Consider the following 23,004-nt stretch of genomic DNA (forward strand, 5'->3'; position numbering starts at 1 on the left):
CATTACAATTTCTTTGAAAAGTCGGACGGTGAAACGTACCTATAGAATACGTTCCATAAGTTTTACTGGTCTCCGGTGACAGAGTAGAGATGTTACGTAAACCCAAAAACGGTTTCCATAAAAGAATACCGTTTCATGTGAACACCCGTGTTTACTTGATGGGAAAGTTCGGTTCATGCATGAAGTCATGAGAGTCAAGAATCGTATCTGTCTCTCTCTCTCGAGTGCAATTGATAACGATAAGTCATATCATCAGTTTGCGTTTCGAGAAATTTTGATTTCCGTCTCCAAGACTCTGATTGCATCGCATTGAAGGCCTTGATTTCATTTGTTTTGAGGAAATTCGCGATTCCGCATTCATTATGAGGTTATGTGTGTGTCCGTAATCTAAATTGGCGTAGAGAAGAACTCCTGTTGTTTCAATGAAATTGACGAATTAGTTTACGTTAACTTGTATTTATCAGTTTTCTTCTCATCTTTTTACATTAGTCAGCAACTTATAATTCTGTTAAGTTTAACCATGAAATCTTGAATTTTAGACTTGGTTGTGTTATAATGCCAAAATCAAAGTCCCCCAGTTGATAGTAAAATGGACGAGCGAAAATACATTCGCGGCACCAGTAAATCTTTCAAAAGTTATGGGAGCACCAGTTCTTTTAATGCTTTCAGGAAGCCGGAACAGTGCATCAAGCATATCATCGAAGAGAAAGACACATTGCAAGGCATAGCGCTGAAGTATGGTGTAACAGTGAGTATTAGCCAAGTTTTTTTGGGTCTCTTGAAAAATTAAAATATTTTTAGTTAGTTTTCTTGCCTGTTTCACCGTGGCACCCACTAGACTGTTAGATCCTAATGGAAAAGTTGGTCACATTCGAGTCAACATGGCAGTGAGACTTTGAACTCCTAAGTACAACGATGAGGTCACTCTTCATACAGGAAGGCTCTCCAAATGATAGTATCCCGGTTGCTCATCATTTCTTTTGGGTTTAATTTGAAGATACCGAATCAATCTTCGTATCATCTTAACTCTACTTCGTGATAAAATTTACTTAGTGCAGGCGGACGTACTGGTTATCCCAGCTGGAGAGACAGGAAGTTCGGTTCAGCAAGTATTAGTCACTGAGACAGGAGATTTGTAGCTAAACCTACATAGCCAGTGTTTCAGTTTTGGGTGTACTTAGTCAAGAATATGAGCAACTACCAGCATATGGATCTTTCTCTCACCGAAGAGAACCAGTGCTTATACCTGTTCACCCGCACAAGCACCCAAGTGTACCATTTGTTTAGGTCCATACTTCTAATAAAGTATGGTCTAAAAATTAACATCACTTTCAGTTCATGCAAGGTGCGACTTATTTAAGTGACATCTTGTTTAAAAATAAGCTGAAATGCTAATTAACTCTTATGCAGGATGGTGCAATACTGCCGTGCTGAGGAAGAAAGCTGCATGAGCTTCCAGATGTCACCCCATTTCCTTCAATAAAAAAACGAATTAACTAGGAAAATTGTGAATATTTTTTTTTCAAATTTCTTGCATAATTTCGTTCTCAATTTTAGTCAAAATATCTGAAAATTCCAAGGAAAAATATGGTTAAATTTCCTCACAAATACATATTTTATCTGGGTAAATTTTGCTAATCTCCAATGTTCATATGCTGTTTTCCTCAGCACGTCAGAGTTCAGGGACTTGTCCAGGTTTTCGGTTTGGAATTCAGATAATAATAATAAATCCTGTTTGCAAATAAAATTAAAGAAATAAATGTCTCAACTTAGAAGCACGGGATTGCTTTCAAGACTCAAAATAAAATCTGAACCATTCTACAAGATAGCTTTGAGCACAGAAACTGCTTACAGCTGTAAGATAACGCAGCAAAATCTAATTGCTATACCACTCTCACCTCACATTTCACTGTGAGAGTCTAAAGGTCAGTTAACCCAAAGGATACGATGATTCATAAGAAGGCTGTATCCAATGCTCATTGCAATTTAGTTAAATTCTACTGATAAATTTGATAAAGGCGTTTAGTTGTCAGGCAGTCCTTATCTAAATTTTTGGGGACAGCCCCTCCATTAGATTTTACACTGTCTCAAATGAAAATCTCCATTTCAAGTTGTAGGAATCTTATCTCTGCCATAATTATAAGGATCAGCGCAACCAAGGGGACTCTCTTGTGCCACCACCTTGAACCATTTTCTTTATCATTTTAGCGCTTGTAGTACGTTGATTGTCACTCTTTTAATTTCCCTCCATCCCTATTAAGATAGCCAATAAATTGTTTCCTTAATACGTATTGTTTATTTATAACCATCTTTTTAGCGATTGACTTATCGTCGGTGTAAGTCGGCAATCACATAACTCGGTTTGCGATGTCGCAAACTTCCTGTCATACTTTGTTTTTTAAACAGAAAACTACTCAATGGCAATTTCTTGAAACTGCTGTGACATTTCTTCTCTGTGCGAAAAAAATTCTGCATAAACTGCAAGGTATGATGTCAATTTGTTCTCCTTTAAAAAAATAACCCAGAGGCGGAGATTTTCAAACACTGCAAATGAGATATATGATTGCGGACTTATGCCATCGTTATACTGTTGTATTCTTTTGGGTTCATTTTGATGTTGTTTTTTTTTCCAGACCGAACAAATCAGGAGGCTTAACAAATTATGGACGAACGATAGTTTATTTCTGAGGAAGAGTCTGTTGATACCAGTCAGCAATGAAAACGTTACTTCACCCTCCAACATTTCACTTTTTGATAATGACCCAAATAGCCCCTTCCATAGCAGTGCAGAGTCTCAAGTTCCGAATTTTATGACATCGTCAAATAGCTACCCGCAGTCTCTCAACTCATCCTCTAAAATGAAGAACGACCAAAACGACACTGATGAAATTGATTTCAATAGCTACCTATGTCGAATCGATAGTGATATTGCAAATACTAAGAATCAAGTTCAACGAACTGAAGGAAACAGCTCGTAAGTATTTGAGTTTCGGAACAAATTTTAGCTCATGATTGATGGAACTACAAAAACTGCTTTATCAACTGCTGCATTTCAAAATTTCCCCTCATGTTTTACTTTCATTGTTGTGTATCGCCCAGTATTTTTGCATGAAGTTTTTTCCAGTTTTTTTTTTTTTGTAAAAGCAAAGAAAAAGAACGTCAAGCTATGTGCATTGGAAATGTTGATTAGTCATTGTTTCAAAAATAAAATGGACTACACTTTGCAATCAGGAACTACTGTTTCCAGCTCACCTCCGAAACACTATATGTGCTGTTAGTATCTCTATGCAGATAAAGTGCTTTTACAAATAAGAAAGAAATTGTAGTTTCAAATTGCAAAATGAAGTCCAAATAGGCCAGGAAATCTGCCATCACACAAACCAACATAAGTTTTTCTTGAATTTAGCCGAAAATTGATGGTGAAACTCCCAAACCTTGTATCTTGTTTGCGATGCACTAAAGTATACTCCTCTATTTTATTAATGGGCCTGTTGCAAACTTTTGCTAGAGCAAAACTAAGAGTTGTTTCTTATAGAAAATGCCTCAAAAATCACGATGAGCGCATCGGCAAAGTCTGAAATGCACTCATAACTTCACAATCTGCGTAAGAAATTTGCGGTTTTTTGAGCTTCCCGCTTCAAAAACGATACTACGGCACAGGTGAACATTTTATTAGAGTAGCCGTTCCATCGACGGCAATACTCATCATGGCCTACGCCAATCCGCCAAAACACGTGTGATTGGACGAGATAACACCTGAACAGGATTAGACCAGATAACAATCGGCGTGTTAATGTTCACATTTCCCTCCCCCGCCCTGATTGACCTTGAATTCTCCTCGAATTACTCGCGGAACTGCGCAAGCGTCGGCCATGATAAATATTGCCGACGGTGGAGGGACTCCTCTGACAAAATGTTCACCTGTGCCGTAGTATCGTTTTTGAAGCGGGAAGCTCAAAAAACCGCAAAGTTCTTACGCATATTGTGAAGTTATGAGTGCATTTCAGACTTTGCCGATGCGCTCATCGTGATTTTTGAGGCTCTTTCTATAAGAAACAACTCTTAGTTTTGCTCTAGCAAAAGTTTGCAACAGGCCCATTGAAGGAGAGCAAATCAAAATCATTCTTGGAAGTCTTTGCAGAATTTCCCTGGAGAGAAAAAATCATGAAATTTTCTAAGAATTGACATGGAGTAATTATCCATTTAAAAATTGGAGTAACACAGGAAGTCTGCAATGTCACAAACCGAGATGCATGATTTGAGAGTTTAACTGTAACTAAGCAACAAGCGCAGCAACAGTGTATCAATTGCTGTAGGTATTCCAGCAAAAGGTTAGCAAACTAATCAGGGTCTACTCTAAGCACATTTTTCTCCTAGTAGATCTTGTTTTTTTTTCTTTCTCTTATGTCAAAAAGAACGTCAAGATTAATGTGGGTACTTGCTACAATCACATATGCAAGTTGCAGCAAGTATGTAATCTTGTGATTCACGCATTGTTGCAAGTGTGAGGAAAATTTGAAAATTTAAAGGATTGTGACACTTAGAAAAATTATCTTAGCCTGAACGAAGAAAAACAGTAAAGATGGTTTTCAATAATAGTTTACTAATTAAAAGCTGAACTGGAAAGACTAGGTTGTAAAGAAAAATCATTTTGGCAGTTTCTAAGCCCTCCCTTTTCCAGGGTTGCCGGCGGTCTGGAAAACCGGGAATGTCAGGGACATATCTCCTGACACATCTCCTAATCCTTTAAACATATCTCAGATCCTCCTACTGTTTACCCTTTCCGGTCATTTTTTAGGCTTTTCATGTTTGAACCAGCCACTGAATGCCTTTTTTCAAAATTTGATCTCCAAACTGGGAAATTTTATTCAAAGAATAATGAAAGTCAGCTTATTGATGTACAAAACAAAGGAGGTAAACATTTTACTTGAAGGTTAGGAAAAGTCAGGGAAATTGAAAATGAAGAAATACTGGCAACACTGCTTTTTTAAGTACCATCTGAAACTCATTGGAATTATGGGAAAGTATACTCGTATTTTATTTTTGAAAAAACGAGCATCAACTCTACGATCTTTGTCAACTTCCAGGGGTCTTAATGAGCCTATTTTTTTTCTCAAGAACAATAACTTTTCGAGTTTTAATCATTATGAACGATAAACTCACCGAGTCAAGAGAAAATTGAATATGTGAGTGCCTAGGTATCAAGCCGAAATTGCTAAGAAATATCAGAAGATTCTCTGCACTACTCTTTAAATCATTCATATTAGGAATCGGAATTAAATTTCTCTCATTACCTTTTTGATGATCGACCACTTTTGAGAAATCCCATGTAACTTTTTTCTTTCTCTCCAAGTAACCCAGGTTGCATGCAATTTTTTGTCTGAGAGGAAATAGCTTCCTCCTTTCCCTTGAGAATGGGATGGAAAATCAAATCATGTCACACCAAAATATAAATTGAGTTCTTCAAATATTGACCTTCAATGTTTTAAAAATTGTAGAATTGCGGAAATTTAGAGCGGGCTCAAAAACGGCCCCTATGGATACCCCTCTTTAAAAAAATTTAAATTTAAAAAGGATCTCAGTTAAGCTTTCAGCTTGCACTCTCTTGCTGAATGTTTTCTTGAAACATTAAACAACCAATCACTCACCTAGTTTTGAATTGTTGTTTTTCAGCTTCAGTGGCGAGTCTCTGAGAGCCCGGGGTAAAATTCCAATGTCTAGATTTCAATTAGCAGAGCCCAATGACACTAGTTACAATGATGTCGCAGTCATCACATCACATGGAAGGCGAGTGAGATCTTCTTTAGAGCGATTGCAGCAAAAGCAAGATGAACTCTTTCAGCTTTAAGTAACGTACAATAGTTTCAAAGATATTTTTATCAAACTATAACGAATTGATTATGTATATTATTGAGTAAAAATTTATTTTTTTCCCTACTTAATCAACTAACTTATCAGAGTCGAAAATGTGAACATGTTGGTGGGCTCTCTTTTCTTTTTTTCATGTAACTGCCTTCAACATGTTTGCACATGTATTTGTGATCAGTTGATTATTATATTTTTATCGGTTATTATCTTGTTAACTATTTCTTTTGATTTATCTAGAATACTTTCATATTCAGGGTTTGTTTTTCTCTTTGTAATTTTGCTTGTTGATTGATTGGTCGTCACTGAAAATTTGACTCAAATTCTCTGACCTCTCAATTTTTCTGTACCGTTCTTTCTTTCACAATTGCCATCACATAGTAAGATTAAGCGCCTAAAAACCTTTTAGTTTAATTTGAGATGAGTTTTAATGAGACATATCTGAATGGGTTGGCAAAACAATTCGTTTGTCAGTGATTCTTTAACAAGTTAAAGATATTGTCAGATTATTTTGCTGATTTTTAGACAGCAGCAGGTGCCCCAGGGAGTTGATCATCGAATTTTATAGACAAAAAAGACAAAGATAAAACTAAGCGATCCTATTGATTGAAATGGGTGGTTGAAATGGACAAAGGAGGTAAGTGATAGACTGACTAATGGTAGACCCCATTGTTAGTCCAATGTTTTCCCCCTTTGTTTACAACAACCACCAGTCTCAACCAGCAGATTCACTCTTTTTCCGCAGTGTCTGTTTTGTCTATTGTTTTGTCAATCAATTTCAATAATCAGCCCGCAGAGTTATAATTACATTTTAAATCTTGCCAATTATTTTATTGTTGTCAATTTTATCAGCGAATATAATTTGTCTCAATCTACCTTTCAAAAATACAAATTGTTAGGATTGAGAAAATCAGACAGATTGAGGCAAAAGCATTATAGAGGCTTAAACATTCAAGTGGAGGTAAGAAGCCAAGAGACCTGTTTCGAGCGGAAAGATCCTTTATGAGGCTTGTTTTTTTTTTTAAGGCTGAAAGATTGCCTGACAAAATATTTTCCCCCACAAGATTATTAATATTCTCAGCCATTCTGGTTCTCTCTAATCTCCAGTTCTAGAAATCAGCAAAGTAATGTAATTTTAAATCTGCTCACTTCCTTGCTCAGGAAAAGAATTCTGTGTTAAATTCTGCCCTAGCTGGTCTAGCAGTCCCTATGTCACCGTGTAAATTCTTTATTGGAAAAGTAAGACATCAATTTTTCTCTCAATTTTTTAAACTCAAATAAATGTTGTTTTCATTACATAATTTTTTATATTTTTACCTTATTTACCAACCTACCTTAAGGCTGATCTTCAGCGCTAGTTCCAAAAAAATTCATTAGGTTGAGCTGCTAAAATCTGGCTCTTAAATCAGCAATCATTTAAAAAGTATGACAATTATAATTGATGCTGATACTCAAGAGTTGTAGCAGTCTCTCCCCAAGATGTGTTGTGCAATAAAAGGTCTGAAAATTTAACAGTGAAGGCTAGAAGTTGATAATGGTTTTTGCTTTCGCAACTCAACGAGTGCAAAAGAGAGAGATATGACAGCAGTGCTGAGAGCAATCATTTGATTTGAGATCCTTTCTTTTAACTCTATTTTTTTCGGTCATTTTTTTTTAGAGCTTCTGAAATCAACTCTCTCAATAGTTATGAATCATGAAGTGTAAAACCATACAAAACAAGTATGAAATTGAAAAGATTTTTGTTCTTGTTTATTCTTGTTTAGTATCAAGACGTTTTATTTTAAAAGTTTTAAAACAAAATTAACAGCAACAATTTACAAATAAATACAAAAAAATTGACACAAAAATCGAAGGACTAGATGTACATCTCTTTATCACCCTCCAAATGTTTCACATAGGTATTATGAATTGGAGCAACAAAAATTAGAGGGAAGGACATGTGTACAAATGAATCAATGACAATGTTTTGAGCACAAAATTTTCCTTCAAAAATCAAACAAATTTTAGCCAATTTTAGAGAGCCCCACGAGGAACCTACATGTCTTGCAGCTGTTTGGTGCCTGGTCAATGGAGAGTAACGCTTAACCCTTAAATGATTTTTATACCTGAGTTTGGAATGGTTGAACTTATTAAAAAGCAATTTGTTCTGTAAGAAAAAGCAGAAAATACATTTATGTACAGCAGAAGTATGATCTGTAGGTAAACTATTCTTGAATTATTTGGGGGATCATCCAGATAAATTTGTGAAAAGTGAGCGGCCAAAGTTGTGTATAGGATCAAACCATGGGAATGGGAAGCTTAAAAAGGATTCGATGTTTGTAATGTAAGTACAAAGTTTGCCGATGAGTTTGCCATTAGAATTAGCAATGGACCATCCGATGAAGTGCGAATTTAAGCATTATGATACATGTTCTTTCACCGAAATTTCACGAATATACAATTTGTGCAACAAAAATGATTGAAAGGAACTCCTAAATAAGATATTAACATTTTTTTATGCATAAATTCAAACCTCAGGCTCATTCAAAAAAAAAACCATAATCCCTTTTGAGTTAAAGCACACACTATATGTTATCTTAACAGTCTCCGCGGTATGAAAATATAGTAACCTCAATCTCTGCACTTCAGCTCAGCTGTCACATGTTGTTCACACTGGGGACAACACAGGGCAGGGAGGGAACTTTGCTCCCTTCAGAGGCCTGCCGAAACCGTTGTAGTGCGCGATTTGATTCACATAGATTCACTTATTTTTCTTGTGAGCGGGAAAGTCATATTTTTCTGTGAGTAATGCTGGATAAAAACGTTAATATCTTCATTAGGACTTATTTTCAGTGATTTTTATGGCGCAAATCGTGTTCCACGTGAAATTTAGAAGAGGTTACAGAAATCAGAATGCTTGAATTGATATCTTGTCTAGTGGTTCATTGGAAAAGAGGCCGGAAAATGCTGGAACGATGGACTGTCTGATGATTAATAATCTGCACAGCCTGGCCCAAATTATCATTTAGGATTGTCCAGGGACCACTGCACAGCCGTTTAGATCCTTAACAAAAATTATAGTTTACTAATTTTTTAAGGTCCAAAAATATAAGTATTTATTACAATTCCAACAAGAAAACTCTTAGTTGCAAAGAAGATATTTACAAACGAAAAGCAATGAGTGAAAAATAATTCATTGCATTTATTAACATACTTACAAAAATAAATAATAAAAAGTTAAGATCACATTAATTTAAGGAAGTAAAATAAAACGTCCTTACTGGGAAATCTCCAGGGAAACTAATTGTGACTTTTGCATTTTCTTCCAGGGTAAAAGTGACAAGCGCCAGTGGAGGGTTATTCTCCATGAAAGTAAAAGAAAATGGTTGAAAGGAGTAATAGACATTTGAATACATTGTACTACAATTTGCGTGAAGTTACCACTATTTTAGATGGTTCATTTAAGGGACAGCACATGTCCTATCAGTTTCTCTTAGTAGTTGCGTGCTTTCATGGATGAGCTGGGAGTAGTGGTACCCTATTAGCTATAGCAAAATGTAATTTTGAAAATAACTTACATTCAGGATTCGATTGCTCATATATTCTAAGTTGGTTCACATATTTTTTTGGAAAATATCCAAACTTATTACTTTTAGCTGTGTAATCTGCATTTTTAAGCAAAAAATACCCTGAACTGCAAAATTTTGCGCTTGCTTGCATTTTGTCAATGATGGCTGTTATGATATTTGGGCTGGAAGAGGACAAAAAAAGCTACTCCCCGGATTTTTGAGCAGTTCACTTTTAAAGTCAATCAGCAAAACGAATTTAGGTACTGGGAGCACTAGAGATCTAACACACGGTTCATTATTTGAATGCTGAGTAACGAGATAGTCTTTACTATCGCTAGAAAACATCACAGAGACTCGCGCAATAAATTTGAAAGAATTGCTACACAAAATTGTCGTCCATCGATCATCTGTCACTTAGGATAAATTTTGGAACAAGGCTTTGGTCATGTTCATGGACAAATAAATACACTACAGGTTATCCTACCTAGTCAATGGAATACCTTCCAAGACCCAAAAAGTGGTTTTAGGAACATTCCAGCAGACAAATTGCAGTTCATTGCAATAAAGTCACTAGAATCGCCGATAAATAAACCATTTTACCTGATTTTACAACAATATTTTACCTATCGATAAAATTGCCATTTAGTTATCGTAAAATCTCTATTTTATCTCAATTGATCACAATAATCTCACTGATAATGTATCCAAAGTAACAATTGAACTGAAATATACCTCAATTTTTGGTTACAATGGTACTTACAAATTGCAATAAATTGCCATTGATAAAATTGCAATAAGCTACCAATTGCAACAGGGGAAAAGGCAACATTATTTTTCAGCAGGAAAAATATTTTAAACAGGAAATGATCCCGAACCAGTCAGGTTTCATTGCTGCAGTAATTTTTTTCCTTTTAAGTATCATTGCAATCATTGGAGCTTAGGGAGACGTGATTCATCGCAGGATGACTCTTTAATGATGCAGCACTGTCGAATTTTAGAGTGTTAATTTTCGAGAGAAACCAGAGACGGAATTGTGTAACTGTTCAGAAAAATATCAGAAATGTAGGCGGGGAATTATTAGGTACTTATCCTGGGCTGATGGGATGAAAAAGTCCGATCAAATTAAAATAAACATAAATGCAAAAGAGAGTTTTCTTACAAGTTCCTTAAAATAAATACATCTATTAAAAAATGTATAGGGTCGAATTTTTAGATTACAAGAAATAAAATAAATAGATGCTTCCTTAAAACATTACGGTCCTTGAAAGAGAAATGGAGCAGTATCTCAAAATTTCATTTACAGAGGACAAGATTAAAATATAGCAGAATTTTATACTGAATGGGTGTAAAATTGATGGTGGTCTCTAGGTGCAATTGTCTCAGCTCCAAGCATTTTATCTTGCATGCTGAGAAAATTGCGAAACACTTTTTTTATCGAGTGTTTTTACTTAGTCTTTGTCTATCAAACATAGGTCAAATTGACCCAGTGCTTGATAAAAATATGCATAATTCTCTAAATTTTAGTCCCAGAGATGTGTGCTTTGGTAACAGAAATATAATAACCTTTACTCTTGCAGAACTATGAAAGTATTTGCAAAAAAAAATTCTACCCTAGCTAGGTAAACATTTTTTTTATAAACTTTGATAAAAATTCATAACCTGTCTTGGTCAATTTTTTACATCTAGGATATCTAGGATACCTACATAGGACAGCATCTACATTAAAGTCAGAGGTAGTCCAATGAAATCAAAAGAACTTATTATGACTGACAATTTAAGGGTCGCTTACAGACATACACATGACAGCAAAAACAATAGGTATTACACTGAAGCAACAGTACCTACCTACCCAAAAGACCGGTGACCACATCGAATTATTCAGTTACTGGAAAATTAAATTCATCAAAACGCTGGAAACTTAAACTAAAAAAATCGTTGGTTTGCGAAAAATGCATTTTTAAGAAGAATAAGTTGAGTAAGATGCACAGTCTAGGTTGTTGATGGCTGAACTTAGAAACCACGCATTTTGAACACTGTTTTAAAATTTTCGTTCCTCCCATATTTTTTTTCATCAAGATGAGGCACTTCTATTGCTTAAAATTTTCAAAGACTATTCTTCAATCAGGGAAGAAAAATTATGGAAATTATCGAGTAATTTTACGCTTTATTTTTCTGGTAAAATACATTATGCCAGGGAGTCTGTCAGGTCACAAACTGAAATAAATGGTTTCTTTGGTAAACATTGTGAAAGTATATGGATAAGTGTTACATACATTATGATTTCACTAGGTTCCTTTAAGTTTTAGCACGACAAACTTTTTTGGGAAGCAATTTTTGAGGAGCCCCTGTAAATTAACATATGATTGGATATTTGAAGAAGGGCTTCATCACCCTCCAGATTTAATGTAATAAATTTCAAGTCGATGGGGTCAATACTAGTGAAGTTGCGTTTGATACCAAAGTTCCTTTTTGACATTTTTGTTCAGAGGTGTATACTTTATTTGAACTATTACTTTAATTAAAGCTCACTGGCGAATCAAATCAGAAACAGACCAAGTTGCATCAAGTTTGAACTGAGAAAAGGAGGTTTGAAGTTATATTTCTCCACAGGACTCAATGTTAAGGATAAAGTTTAAATGCTATTTTCCTAGTGAAAATAATTTTTTTCAACTTCAAATTGTTAACAGGTGAAAATGAACAGCTGGTTGAGTTCTGAATTCCTCCAAACTAGCTTTTTTCCAAAATGCGACTTGGTGTGTTTCTGATAAATTCGATCCAAACGTAACGCAGTCGCCATCATATCATTTTTCTTGAACTGGGTTCCTCTCTCTAAAGAATGAAAAGATCATACATTAGTTTTGTAAGACTTTCTCGATCAAAAATTCTAACCTGCCGCCCGATTATTGAAACTATGTTGGCACGGCAAGACAAGACATAGTCATAGACATACCTTAACCATGTAATACATCGCAGTTTGATGTCTTATTGGGCTGCTTTAAACTTTCAGTAATCGGCCTGCTGGTAATTGACTCCTACGGGCTTGATTATTTTTCCCCAAATCAGTACCAATATCCAAATTTCCAACTTTAGGGAGAGGAGGTTCCAAAAATAACCAAGACGGAGGATATTTAACCTTTACAGTGGAAACTTGGTTCTTGCCTTTGGTTAAATTTGATTCTCACTGCCAAACTCTCTGGTTAAACATCCACTCCATCATTGCATGACCTCCGCTTGCACCTTTTTATCAAGGGAGATGTACGGCTTGTAAATATACATCAAAGGAATGCTATTGAAACAAGTCTGTGGTCTGGATTTCAGTCTGCAAATTGCCAACAAAGAAAAGTTGTCCTTCCGTCACAATTCATCTACAATTGCACGCCCCTCAAAGGTCTCTTTTTCTTGTGGGTCTTCAGAGGATGGGACTACGATTTCATTTGAAGCTGTTTCGCCTGAATCCGGGTTTTTGTTTTCTGTGGAATATGTTTCATCATCTTTCACAGGAGTCGTTGGAGAATCATTAGTAATGGGGTCAGGATGTTCAACTGGATTCCCTTTGTTAACATTGTGGAGATGCTTCAAATTTTCACACTTGGAAGCTTTGCTTTCCCTCATATGGCACAACACCGATTTTAAAGTATTCGTGTACTGAATTACGTTATTTTGGAAGTTTTTGAGAGTTTCTTGTTTATCAACTTGATTATTTTCTAACTGTTTCAAAGCATGAAACAAATTGATGCATGGTGAAGACTCATACTTTGGAATTTCTTTATCATCCTTTAAATAAAATTGATAAAAACTTAGAACATTACTGGACACTAAATTTAAATCTGCATTAGTGAAGTCCACTTTGTTTAAGTATGCACTGACTAGTTGAATATACATTAATTTACACCTGATTTTGTTAATACTAGAAATCAGGCTCTGATTTGCTTTATTGCCCCCGTTTTTACTACTAAAAAAATTCGTGTTTTGTTTGGCAGATTTGCTGTTCCTATTGGTACCATTCATAAATGCATCACTTTGTAGTTTGTGATGTATCAGAATGTTACGTAGCTGACTATTATAGTAACTAATAAAATATACACTGTATTGTTTAAAGTTAATCATACAGCTTTCAACAGAGAAAGCAGACAACATGCGATTCAAGCAAAATAGGATATGAACTTGCGCACGTAGTTCAAAATTTAGATTAGACAGAATGAATTTAGATAAGTTTGAAATGCTGATTTTACTTTTCCGATTGAATAATTTGCTATTGGTTTTATCTGTCGAAGGAAAAATAATAATACTAGGGTACTTATCTATCATGAAAGGCCATTCTAGATCATTATTATCACCATCTATCCGGACAAACGAGATGAACTCATTCAAGGATTTAAGAGTATTTGCTAATGATACAAAAATATAATAAACAGATTGTGAATATGTACAATATGGAGAATAAAAATATACAAGAACAGTCTTGTTTGTGTTTATCACATAATGATTGAAAGTTTTGGAAGTTACAGTCTCAATTAAAGAGTTCCCAGACTTCGTTTCTGAGCTATGACTTCCTTCAGATGATCGTAGAAGTCTTGACAAGTTGCCTTGAGAGAAATTGGAAATGAATTGCTCCAAGGACTCTAAGCTAAGATAAGTTGCATTGAGAAAATGCACGGATTCAGATTTTGAATCAACGATAAAAACACCCGTCTTCGCGTATTTATCATTCAAATTCACACCAAGATTGGCAGCAAAATTTTCGAAATGGAGCGAATCCATTGCCAAAAATGACATTGTTACATTACCTTGACAGCCTAAACCTCTCGCTGATATTTTAGAATTTTTTTTGGCCGAGTGAAGTTCATCATTGTTGAGCCAGTGTTCAGGCAAGTACTTCAGAGCAAAGCGCAGTTTCCGACAATCATGTTTCAGCTTGTTGCGCAGCAGAGATTCAGAGGAATACTCTTCTGTGAAGGCCATATTGTATGGTTGCCAGGATCTGGAAAGCGAAGAGATTAATTAATGTCTTGAAGATCTAGTTTACATTGGACTTATCTGAAAATTTTTTGCTGTATTAAGAAATCAGCAATCAATACCAACCTCCTCAAAGTTGATTTCTACAACTAACAGACTGGGTAGCAATTATTTATCATGCTTTTGAGTTTTTGCTTTCATTTTTAGCTCAGATTACTCAAATAAAACAAACCCCTCACAAGGGGGCTCACAATCAGTGGCTTTTGGTAGATTTTAAGAGAACTTTAATAGATTGACATAATGTTCATCATTGGCACTAAGCCAAAAAATTAGCTCATTCTAGCGAGTAGAGGCCGAGATATTCACTATTGAACCTAGACTACTTTCTATCATATCACACCATGACAGAGGAATTACGAATCCCCACTCCTCTGGTTGTTTGTCGTTTTTGATCAGACCTCACACACAGTTAAGTGCTTATACATTCGGCCAGTGCAAAGACCGTACGCCTTCCTTCTCATCACATCTGCCTATTCTGTTTCAGCAACTCTTTAGTCATTTCAGAGGATAGGTGCGAGAGATAAGATGACTCCACATCACATTAACGGAGCTGGCCCGAATAGCTAACTGGAGGAGAGAGGGGGTTTCCCGGCTGAAGTCTGAAGTATACAAGCATAAGAAAAGGCGACCAGGAGCGCCAATTTGTCTCCGTCACACAGAAAATGGTCCGTATTTAATTGGCTCAGCTGCCGGCACAAGAAAAGTTTTTTATACAAGAAATGTTGGTAAGAAAACATTTAACTTAATGCCTCCATTTATATCTTCAGGCCCACTATTAAAGAATTCCAACTAGATGCCATTCAATCAAACTACTTTGCACAAATATTGATGACTAAAGTGCGAAACCACATATCTCCATTTAGAACTTCTGCTCTTCTTTTGCTTTTTCAAAGGGAAATAAGCTAACTTTACAGCCTGAAATCGATACAGAATATTCTACTTACAGAGAAGAAAACTCAAGGAAGTTTTCCAGAAATTACATTGGCTAGTCTTCCAAAGAAAAAATGAGGTATGACAGGAAGTCTACAATCGTTGCAATCGGAGATACGTCGTTTCGCACATTGGACATCGATATTTAAACAATTCAACTTTGGTTGACCACACCTAATTTTCTAACACGTTGAAATACGACAGTTAGCACCAGGCTGGAATTTTCAATGCAGGAATAAAAAAAATTATTTGCAAATTCATACGATTGGACATGTTCATGCTAGAAGAAACTATGTGATAATTAATGAAATCAAAGGGAACTATGCATGTGAGGTATACATGCTGCATAGTTATTTTTTATTTTATTCATTTACACATAGTTCCTTTCAGCTTAAAGACCTCCAATTCGTTATTGAGAGACTAGAAAGAAGAGACGAATTAAAATTTCTTCCCACCTGCTTGTAGCATAGGAGTTGAGTTCATCATTTTGAAAATAGTTAAAACTATTATTATGACTTAAGTTTCTGTGGACTGAGTGCTCCTCCAAAATGCTAGTCAATTTTCTAGATTTTGAAATTATTTCAGGTTCTCTCTGGAGAGTATTGGCTGAGCATGCATACTTCAAAGCTTTCAACGAGTCCAGCTGATCTAAAAAAACAGTTTTCAGTTTTGTGTAAGATTTTAGCAAATAAAAAGAGAGAGAAAAAATGAGGAATAGAGGATAGAACGCCCCCTGGCTGATACAAAGCCAAACCCCCCAAGGGCGCTTTGCATGCGTCTCTTGAGTTAATCTAAATAGAGCAGGCTCATCTAGAGACTGATTCCGATCGATAGTTACAAAAATTATCAAAATTGGCCCGGTAGTAGGTACTTCAGAACAATCTGTGACATTTACATCGTTTAAATGAGAGAATTTGCAACTTTGTCTTCTTATATAAACAAATCTAGGTCACATTCCCAAAATCTGAATAGAGCAGGCTCATCTACCAACCATCACCTGTTGATAGCCGCAAAAACCATGAAAATTGGCCTAAAAATTTAGAAGGTCAGACAGCTGATAGTAATGATAAGGCACAAGTTATTTTGAAAGAGGTATGCAGGGTTGTCACAGAATTTGGAAAATGAAATTCCTTGACAGTTCCCTGAATTCTGAATTTTTTTTCCTGCTGTTAACGTGAAATAAAGGCTCTTTTTTGATAACGTCACCTTCCAGGCAAAGTATCACAAGCGCCATGCGACGTTTAAAAATTTCCGCCGCCATTATATTTTTTTACAGAGAAATTGTTCAACGAAGCTGTCCGAAAATTACACCAAATTTTCTTTGTGCTGCGGATAAAATTTAGTAAAATTTTCGAACAGATTCAACCAACAATTTCTCAGTAAAAAAATAAAATGGCGGCGGAAATTTTTAAACGTCGCATGGCGCTTGTGATACTTTGCCTGGAAGGTGACGATAAAGATTGACTCAAAAACTAAACTGGTTTGAGGTACATGTACACTAGGAAGTTAGCAAGACAAAATCCATCGATCTTATATTGAGGTTTCTCCCATTTCCCAGCCTTTCTTTAAATTGAATATTCATTTAAATTAGTAAACTTTACTATTTAATCCTGCAGATTTAAAAGTAGTGATCAGTGGAAAGGCAGAGATGAGAATGTTGAGCTCCCGAAGCTTGAGAGAAGGTATAAGATGGCTGAGGAACAGTACCGTCTAGCTGACAATTTGAGCAAAAATTAATTAGCAACCGCTCAGCATTCTACAAGGCCCACTCAAACACACAAGCTGATTTCTTTAGTTCTTTTCTAACTCCGCATGAGTGCTCCATAATGACGCTCTGATGTATGAAGAATATTGCAAACCTGACCTTAAAATCACAAAAATTACGAGGTTTTTTTTCTCTGTCCTGTAAAATTGTCATGTACAAGATGGACGGTGCTGTTCCTTAGCCATTATACAGTAAGCTCTTTTTTTGAAAACAGTTTGATTATCAAGCTTAAACGTATTTTACGAATATTCATAGTGATGAAAAATCTTCATTAAGATAATGAATGGTCTTACCATCTGAGGAAATCAGAAACATAAGTGAATACATGGTTGAATAGAAATCCTTCTTTTCTTGCTTTGAGTCGCAATCATAAAAATGCAATGCTGCTAATTTCAACTGAAATGTTAAAATACAATCAGAAAGTAAGAAAAAAGTATTAGTCAACATTGATAAATACTAAGACGACATATGGGAAGGCATTCTTAGCTTAATTTCAACTCTATAATTACACTTGAACAAAAGCTTCAGCTAACTTGTTTTCCCTCCTACAAAAACAATAATGGATCAGTGGCACCGATATTGGCAATAGCTGTGGCAGTGGTGGCAATATTTTCTGGAAGTAAAGAGTGAACATAGTTTCTAGGAATTTTTTCAGATTCTCTTAATTTTTTTCAGGGATTCTTGCCCTAAATGGGAAAGAAACCCTGTTTTGAAAAAGTCAAAAAAGGGGCCTGTTTGAAACTTTTCTTTTTGGCAGGTATTGATGGGGAAACAGCATTGGCTGATTGGTTGAACTTAGCTTTTACTTCAAATTGACGGTCAGCTTTTCAATAGCGTTTCCTCCCCTTAAAAATGATTTTTTGAACTTTTTGGTTTTATGTGAAACTTTAAATAAGAATAATTACACTGCAACCCTGCAAAACTTCATTACCAAAACCCCATTTCAAGCTTTACAGTGGGGTAGTATACCTGTGCATAACAGATCATTTTTAGGTGCTGTTTCCTTCTACCAGATTTAACAGTCGGGTAAATATCAAATGCAGCCCAAATTTCTTCTTTACATCTATAATGTAATGGTTTCATTGAAAAGAAATTCAAAGAGAAAAGAGGGACCAAAAAGAATTCAGTTAAGCCTTCTAATCAACTTTGAATTTTTTTGGTGTGTTTCATTAAGGTTTCATATTGTTCTGGAGACAATAAAGTGATATTAGCGTTAGTACTCACAATGTTGTACTCATAGGTATGACTGAGGAACATGTTTCTAGGGGTGAAAAGAATTACGGCTGGACCACTTTCAATGAACTGTGCCAGCAGATTGCTCTTGACTCCAGGAGGGTACACCCAAGTTGCTATCTTGTGAGTGCTTTCGTGTATCCACTTTACGATGTCCGAGGGATCCCATTTCCTTTCAAACTGCTACAATACAATAAAATAGGTTGAACTTCAAAATTCGATTTAATAAATATATTCTCCTTGCGACAGGATATAGTATGTATTTTGATGTTGCACAAATTATTTGCTGACTGACAAAAGGTCAATTTTGCCCAAGTCACAGACAAGGTTTGCATTCAGATTAAACCATGGCGTACATAATTCTTGATTTTCTCTACTCCCTGACAATCCTCTGATTTTTCCTTGGTACAATTTTAGAAAAACTTTAGCTGAAAATAAAGCTGAGTATAATAAAGCCAACAGTATGAATGGTTTTTTTTCTAGTATCAACGGTTCGTCAGGAAATCTGAGGAGACTTCACTTTGCGGATGATCCTCGCATTCGTCCTGGATTTTTCCTTGGCAGGATAGTAATTTTACCCTTATGTACCCAAAAAATATTAAAATACAGAAGTCCCATAAATTTTACTTAGTCTTGAAATTATCTGCAAAAATAACCATTTGGCATACACATTCAAACGATGTGTTATGATGTGCCAGGAGACATTCAATGCAGGAAATGTGACACTTCCAAAGTGATTACTGAGCTGATCATTACCAGTGTTGTATTCCATAAGAAAAGTTTTATGACAGGAATGGTGGGTGGCTGAGACGATCGATGAAAAACTGTGTTATCAGCAGAAGATGCATCTGTTACAATTGCGAAAGCCACATCTCGTCGAGGATCCACTTCCAAAAACTTGAGAGCCGCATGATAATATGCATTGTAGTGCTCTCGGCCAAACATTCCGTACAATGGTATGTAAGCTATGACCACAGCCTGGAAAAAAACGTTTCCTTGTAGATTAGGGCATTTGAGTCACTTCACACCAAGCAGTGACACTTTTGATGACTGACATCCTCAGAATTTCATGAGAGGACTAAGTAACACACAGTACCGAGAAATTCTGCACCGGCTAAATTTCGAGATTTTTTGATGCGACAGTCCTCAGGATCTCCGAAGCGAGTAGAGTTTTTAATCTAGAACAATCTACATGCCAATCTTGGGAAAATTGGGTTGGAAAAGTGTGTTTTCCAAGAATTATTACTTGCTTAATTAAGATGGAAAATGTAGGTGATCAAGGAAAGAGCTCCTCTTTTATCTGGCATCAACTCAGTTCAAAACAAAAGGCTCCGAATTTTAGACTCAGCTACTGTGCTACTTTCCTGTATGATAATACATGTTCAAATGAAAAAAAAAATACACTTTTCAGTTCCGATTTTTAGAAATTTCGATTTTAAAAGCTCATCTTACTCTGGAGATTGTAAGAAGCAATATATTAAAAAAAACTCGAAACTAAGCCAGCGCCGAATTTCTTGGTATTCCTTTGCAGACGGAAAAGAATGTAACTAGCAACACCATTAACTAACTCTACCTCATGACCGGAGATACCAGAACTTGTGCCCTTACGGGCCCTAAAAAAAGCTGTCTTGATATTGTAACTTGGTGCTTGAAGGAAATGCAATTTTTTCTACTTTAAGTTTCAACTCTAGCAAGTTTCAACATTAAATTTTGGCATGCACCTGTTGCCAGGTTGTGCGATGAAATGTGAATTTTAAAATGGGTTTGAATGAGGAGAAGTCCTGATTTTTTAGCACTATCTGCAGGCTGATTATAGAAATTGATGGACAAAGTGATTGGCGAAGAAGAAAAATAGAAAATGGAGCGATCCTACTGGTAGAGGCATGCGGTTGGAATGGACAAAAAAGGTACGTAAAAAATTAACTACCAGCGACTCTCGAGAGATCCTATGGTTGGCCCATCATTTTCTCCTTTAGTCTATAAGAACCACCCGTTTCAATTAATAGGATCGCTCTATTTTCCCTTTATTTTCTTTGTCTATTGTTTCGTCTATCAATTTCAATAATCTACTTGCTGGCAATGATGCACCTACAACACAGTGTGATCAAATCACTAAATTTTTGAACTTCAATCATAGCACATTTCAAGGTTATTAAATGTGAATTATTTTTCTTTTTGATTTTCTTAGACTTTTTTAATATGTACTATTTTCTGTTTTCCAGAATATCACTTTTGTTGAGAAAATTCCAATGGGTGAAATTCTTTTGGAACCTTGCAGAATTCTTCCAGGACACTAAATCAATTTGAAAATGAGGGAGAAGAAAAAACATCTTACATCGTGAGTGGCTCGGAGGTTATTTAATTCTTGCAAATCTTTTATCCTTTGAAGAGGGGTGATTACAGAAGATAAAAAATGAGTCATGTGAGCAAAGTCCACCACCCCTTGGTACTCTACGCCTTTGCTCCTTTGGAAGTATACCATGAAAACTGGATACCTTTTGATTTTGCTGAAGTGGGCTTTACAAATACTTGAGGGCTCCCAACAATTTATGGCCATGAAATGGATCTGAAAAAGGTTAAACAGAACTCTACTAAATTTCTCATTTACACACACAGTAACTGCATACGATATTATAATATGTTTCTAAAAATCAAAGGGGTGCCTAATGGGTAGCATAGCCTCATTTATAGGCTCCCATATGCAAAAGAGGTATTACTTTCAGAGATATCACCATTTGAACACTGATATGTTTAATAATTATCGACGGTGTAAGTCGGCAATCACATAACTCGGTTTGCGACGTCGCAGACTTCCTGTCATACTTTATTTTTTAAACGGAAAACTATTCAACGACAATTCCTTAAAACTGCCGTGATTTTTCCTCTCCGTGCAAAGAAAATTCTGTAAAAACTTCAAGGAATGATGTCAATTTGTTCTCCTTTAAAAAAATAACAGGGAGACGGAGATTTTCAGACACCACAAACGAGTTATGTGATTGCCGACTTACACCGTCGTTATGTTTCTCCTGATGCACAACAGATATTTACCTGTTTTATTATAGGATTAAGTTCTGGAAAGTACTTAAATAACATCCAGCTTGAAAACCACATGCATTGTGGAATTGCTAAAATGCATGAACTATGACTTGTCCCCTTCGTTCAGTATTCTAGTGCATTTCCTTTCTAATAAAAATTTTCGTCACAAGTTCTTACGAATGATTTTCAAACTTTTGTTAACTTTTAAATACTTTGATGATTGGTGATGAGCTAGGGACAGTAATTTATAAACATATTTAGGAGGCCAAGTGCGCCAGATTAAATAAAGAGAGAGGAGGGGATAGCATGTTAGGGATTTGTAACCACTGATGTCACTGAGTACTTAGAGACGTAAATTAGTTGAGGAAGGGATTGCAAATTGTGACTTTCTTTAGAAGTTATTAAAATTTCAAGCAAATTTTTTAGTGAACCGCTTTTATGACAAGTGCGCTGTTTTCGAGATATTAGTGATCAAAGCTATATTCAGTGGAGTCACATGCTCGCATGTGAAAATGATGTTGAAGACGGCCATGGAGGTATAATAATGTATGCATTCTGTTTCATATTGGTGAAATCAAAAGGAAATTTCTTGGAGTACCTGTCTGTGATAATAGCGTGCCACTTTCTCAAAAATTGGTCTGGAACGTTGGCAGTCAGCATCCCAAGGGGCATAATACATGACAAACGTGATATCTTCCTTGCTAGCAAGACTGAAGGCTTTATGGATCTCCCCATGGTAAAAATCGTTCAACCACGGATTCTCTGCAAAGAATGGCTTAGGTTCTGAATTTTTTGAGGCTGTTTGATTCCTGGAGGAGAAAAAAAATAAAAGAAATACATAAAATAAAAATTGTTGATGGTATAGGAGGTAATAATTGGATGTGTTCAGGGTCTCAGGTAAATGTTAGCAGAAATTCTGAGATGTTAAAATGAAGTTACGCTAATCTCACATGCGGATGGTTTTCTCCTTATGAATGACAAGAGAATGATCAACTGTTCTTAAAAATCTAAGTGACAGTCAGATGGTTCATTCAAAAATTGAAGAGGGCCTTAGTTGTGTACAAAACGCTGAATGTCATCAACTTAGTAACAAAGGGGTGACCTGGTGAGATATGTACTTTGTGTTGTGTTTGCGCCTGATCCTGAATTTAAGGACTATATATAGCTACTAGCTAGAAACAAAAATACATAGCTTAAAAGTAGTTGCATCAGCTCTTACATATTTCGGACAGCAGCATAAGATGTCAGCAAAACAGCAAATAGGATAATTTCTCTGTCAAGATTCATCATTTTTTCGAAAAAATTAAAACCGCGTGTATCTCGGGAATCTTTATCTCCATCGGTATCTTCGTCCAAAGAAGGCATAACCAAAGTCATGACACCACGTCATAAGTAAACGGAAACTTTAATTGAAACAGCGTAGAATAAGAGACCGATCAATTTATTGCTGATGAAGCAAAACAGAGAGATAATGACATGAATTTGTGATGAAAATGATGATGAGACTACTTGTTACTGATAACCAAACTGCCTGTGATAACCGAGCAAAACAAAACACGTCAGTGGTTAGACATTTTTATTACGTCAGTACCACTCGATATATCGACATAG

General features: G+C 35.8%; 2 protein-coding genes across 2 annotated transcripts; one reads left to right on the top strand and one right to left on the bottom strand.

Moving 5' to 3' along the window:
- Positions 1–30: 30 nt before the first annotated feature.
- Positions 31–7,166, top strand: LOC109044133 (LysM peptidoglycan-binding domain-containing protein red). The gene is made up of 3 exons (XM_019061684.2): positions 31–748; positions 2,634–2,974; positions 5,674–7,166. Exons 1-3 carry the CDS (start codon positions 590–592, stop codon positions 5,846–5,848), a joined length of 675 nt encoding a protein of 224 aa, XP_018917229.1. The 5' UTR covers positions 31–589; the 3' UTR covers positions 5,849–7,166.
- Positions 7,167–12,429: 5,263 nt separating this feature from the next.
- On the bottom strand, positions 12,430–22,944 carry LOC109044131 (thioredoxin domain-containing protein 11). The gene is made up of 8 exons (XM_019061683.2): positions 22,613–22,944; positions 21,992–22,202; positions 20,693–20,923; positions 19,114–19,335; positions 18,349–18,540; positions 17,418–17,520; positions 15,815–16,007; positions 12,430–14,394 (listed from the first exon to the last, which is right to left on the bottom strand). Exons 1-8 carry the CDS (start codon positions 22,768–22,770, stop codon positions 12,768–12,770), a joined length of 2,937 nt encoding a protein of 978 aa, XP_018917228.2. The 5' UTR covers positions 22,771–22,944; the 3' UTR covers positions 12,430–12,767.
- Positions 22,945–23,004: the final 60 nt, after the last annotated feature.

This window comes from Bemisia tabaci, chromosome 2 (genome assembly GCF_918797505.1).
Source record: "Bemisia tabaci chromosome 2, PGI_BMITA_v3".
Classification (NCBI taxonomy): Eukaryota; Metazoa; Arthropoda; class Insecta; order Hemiptera; family Aleyrodidae; genus Bemisia; species Bemisia tabaci.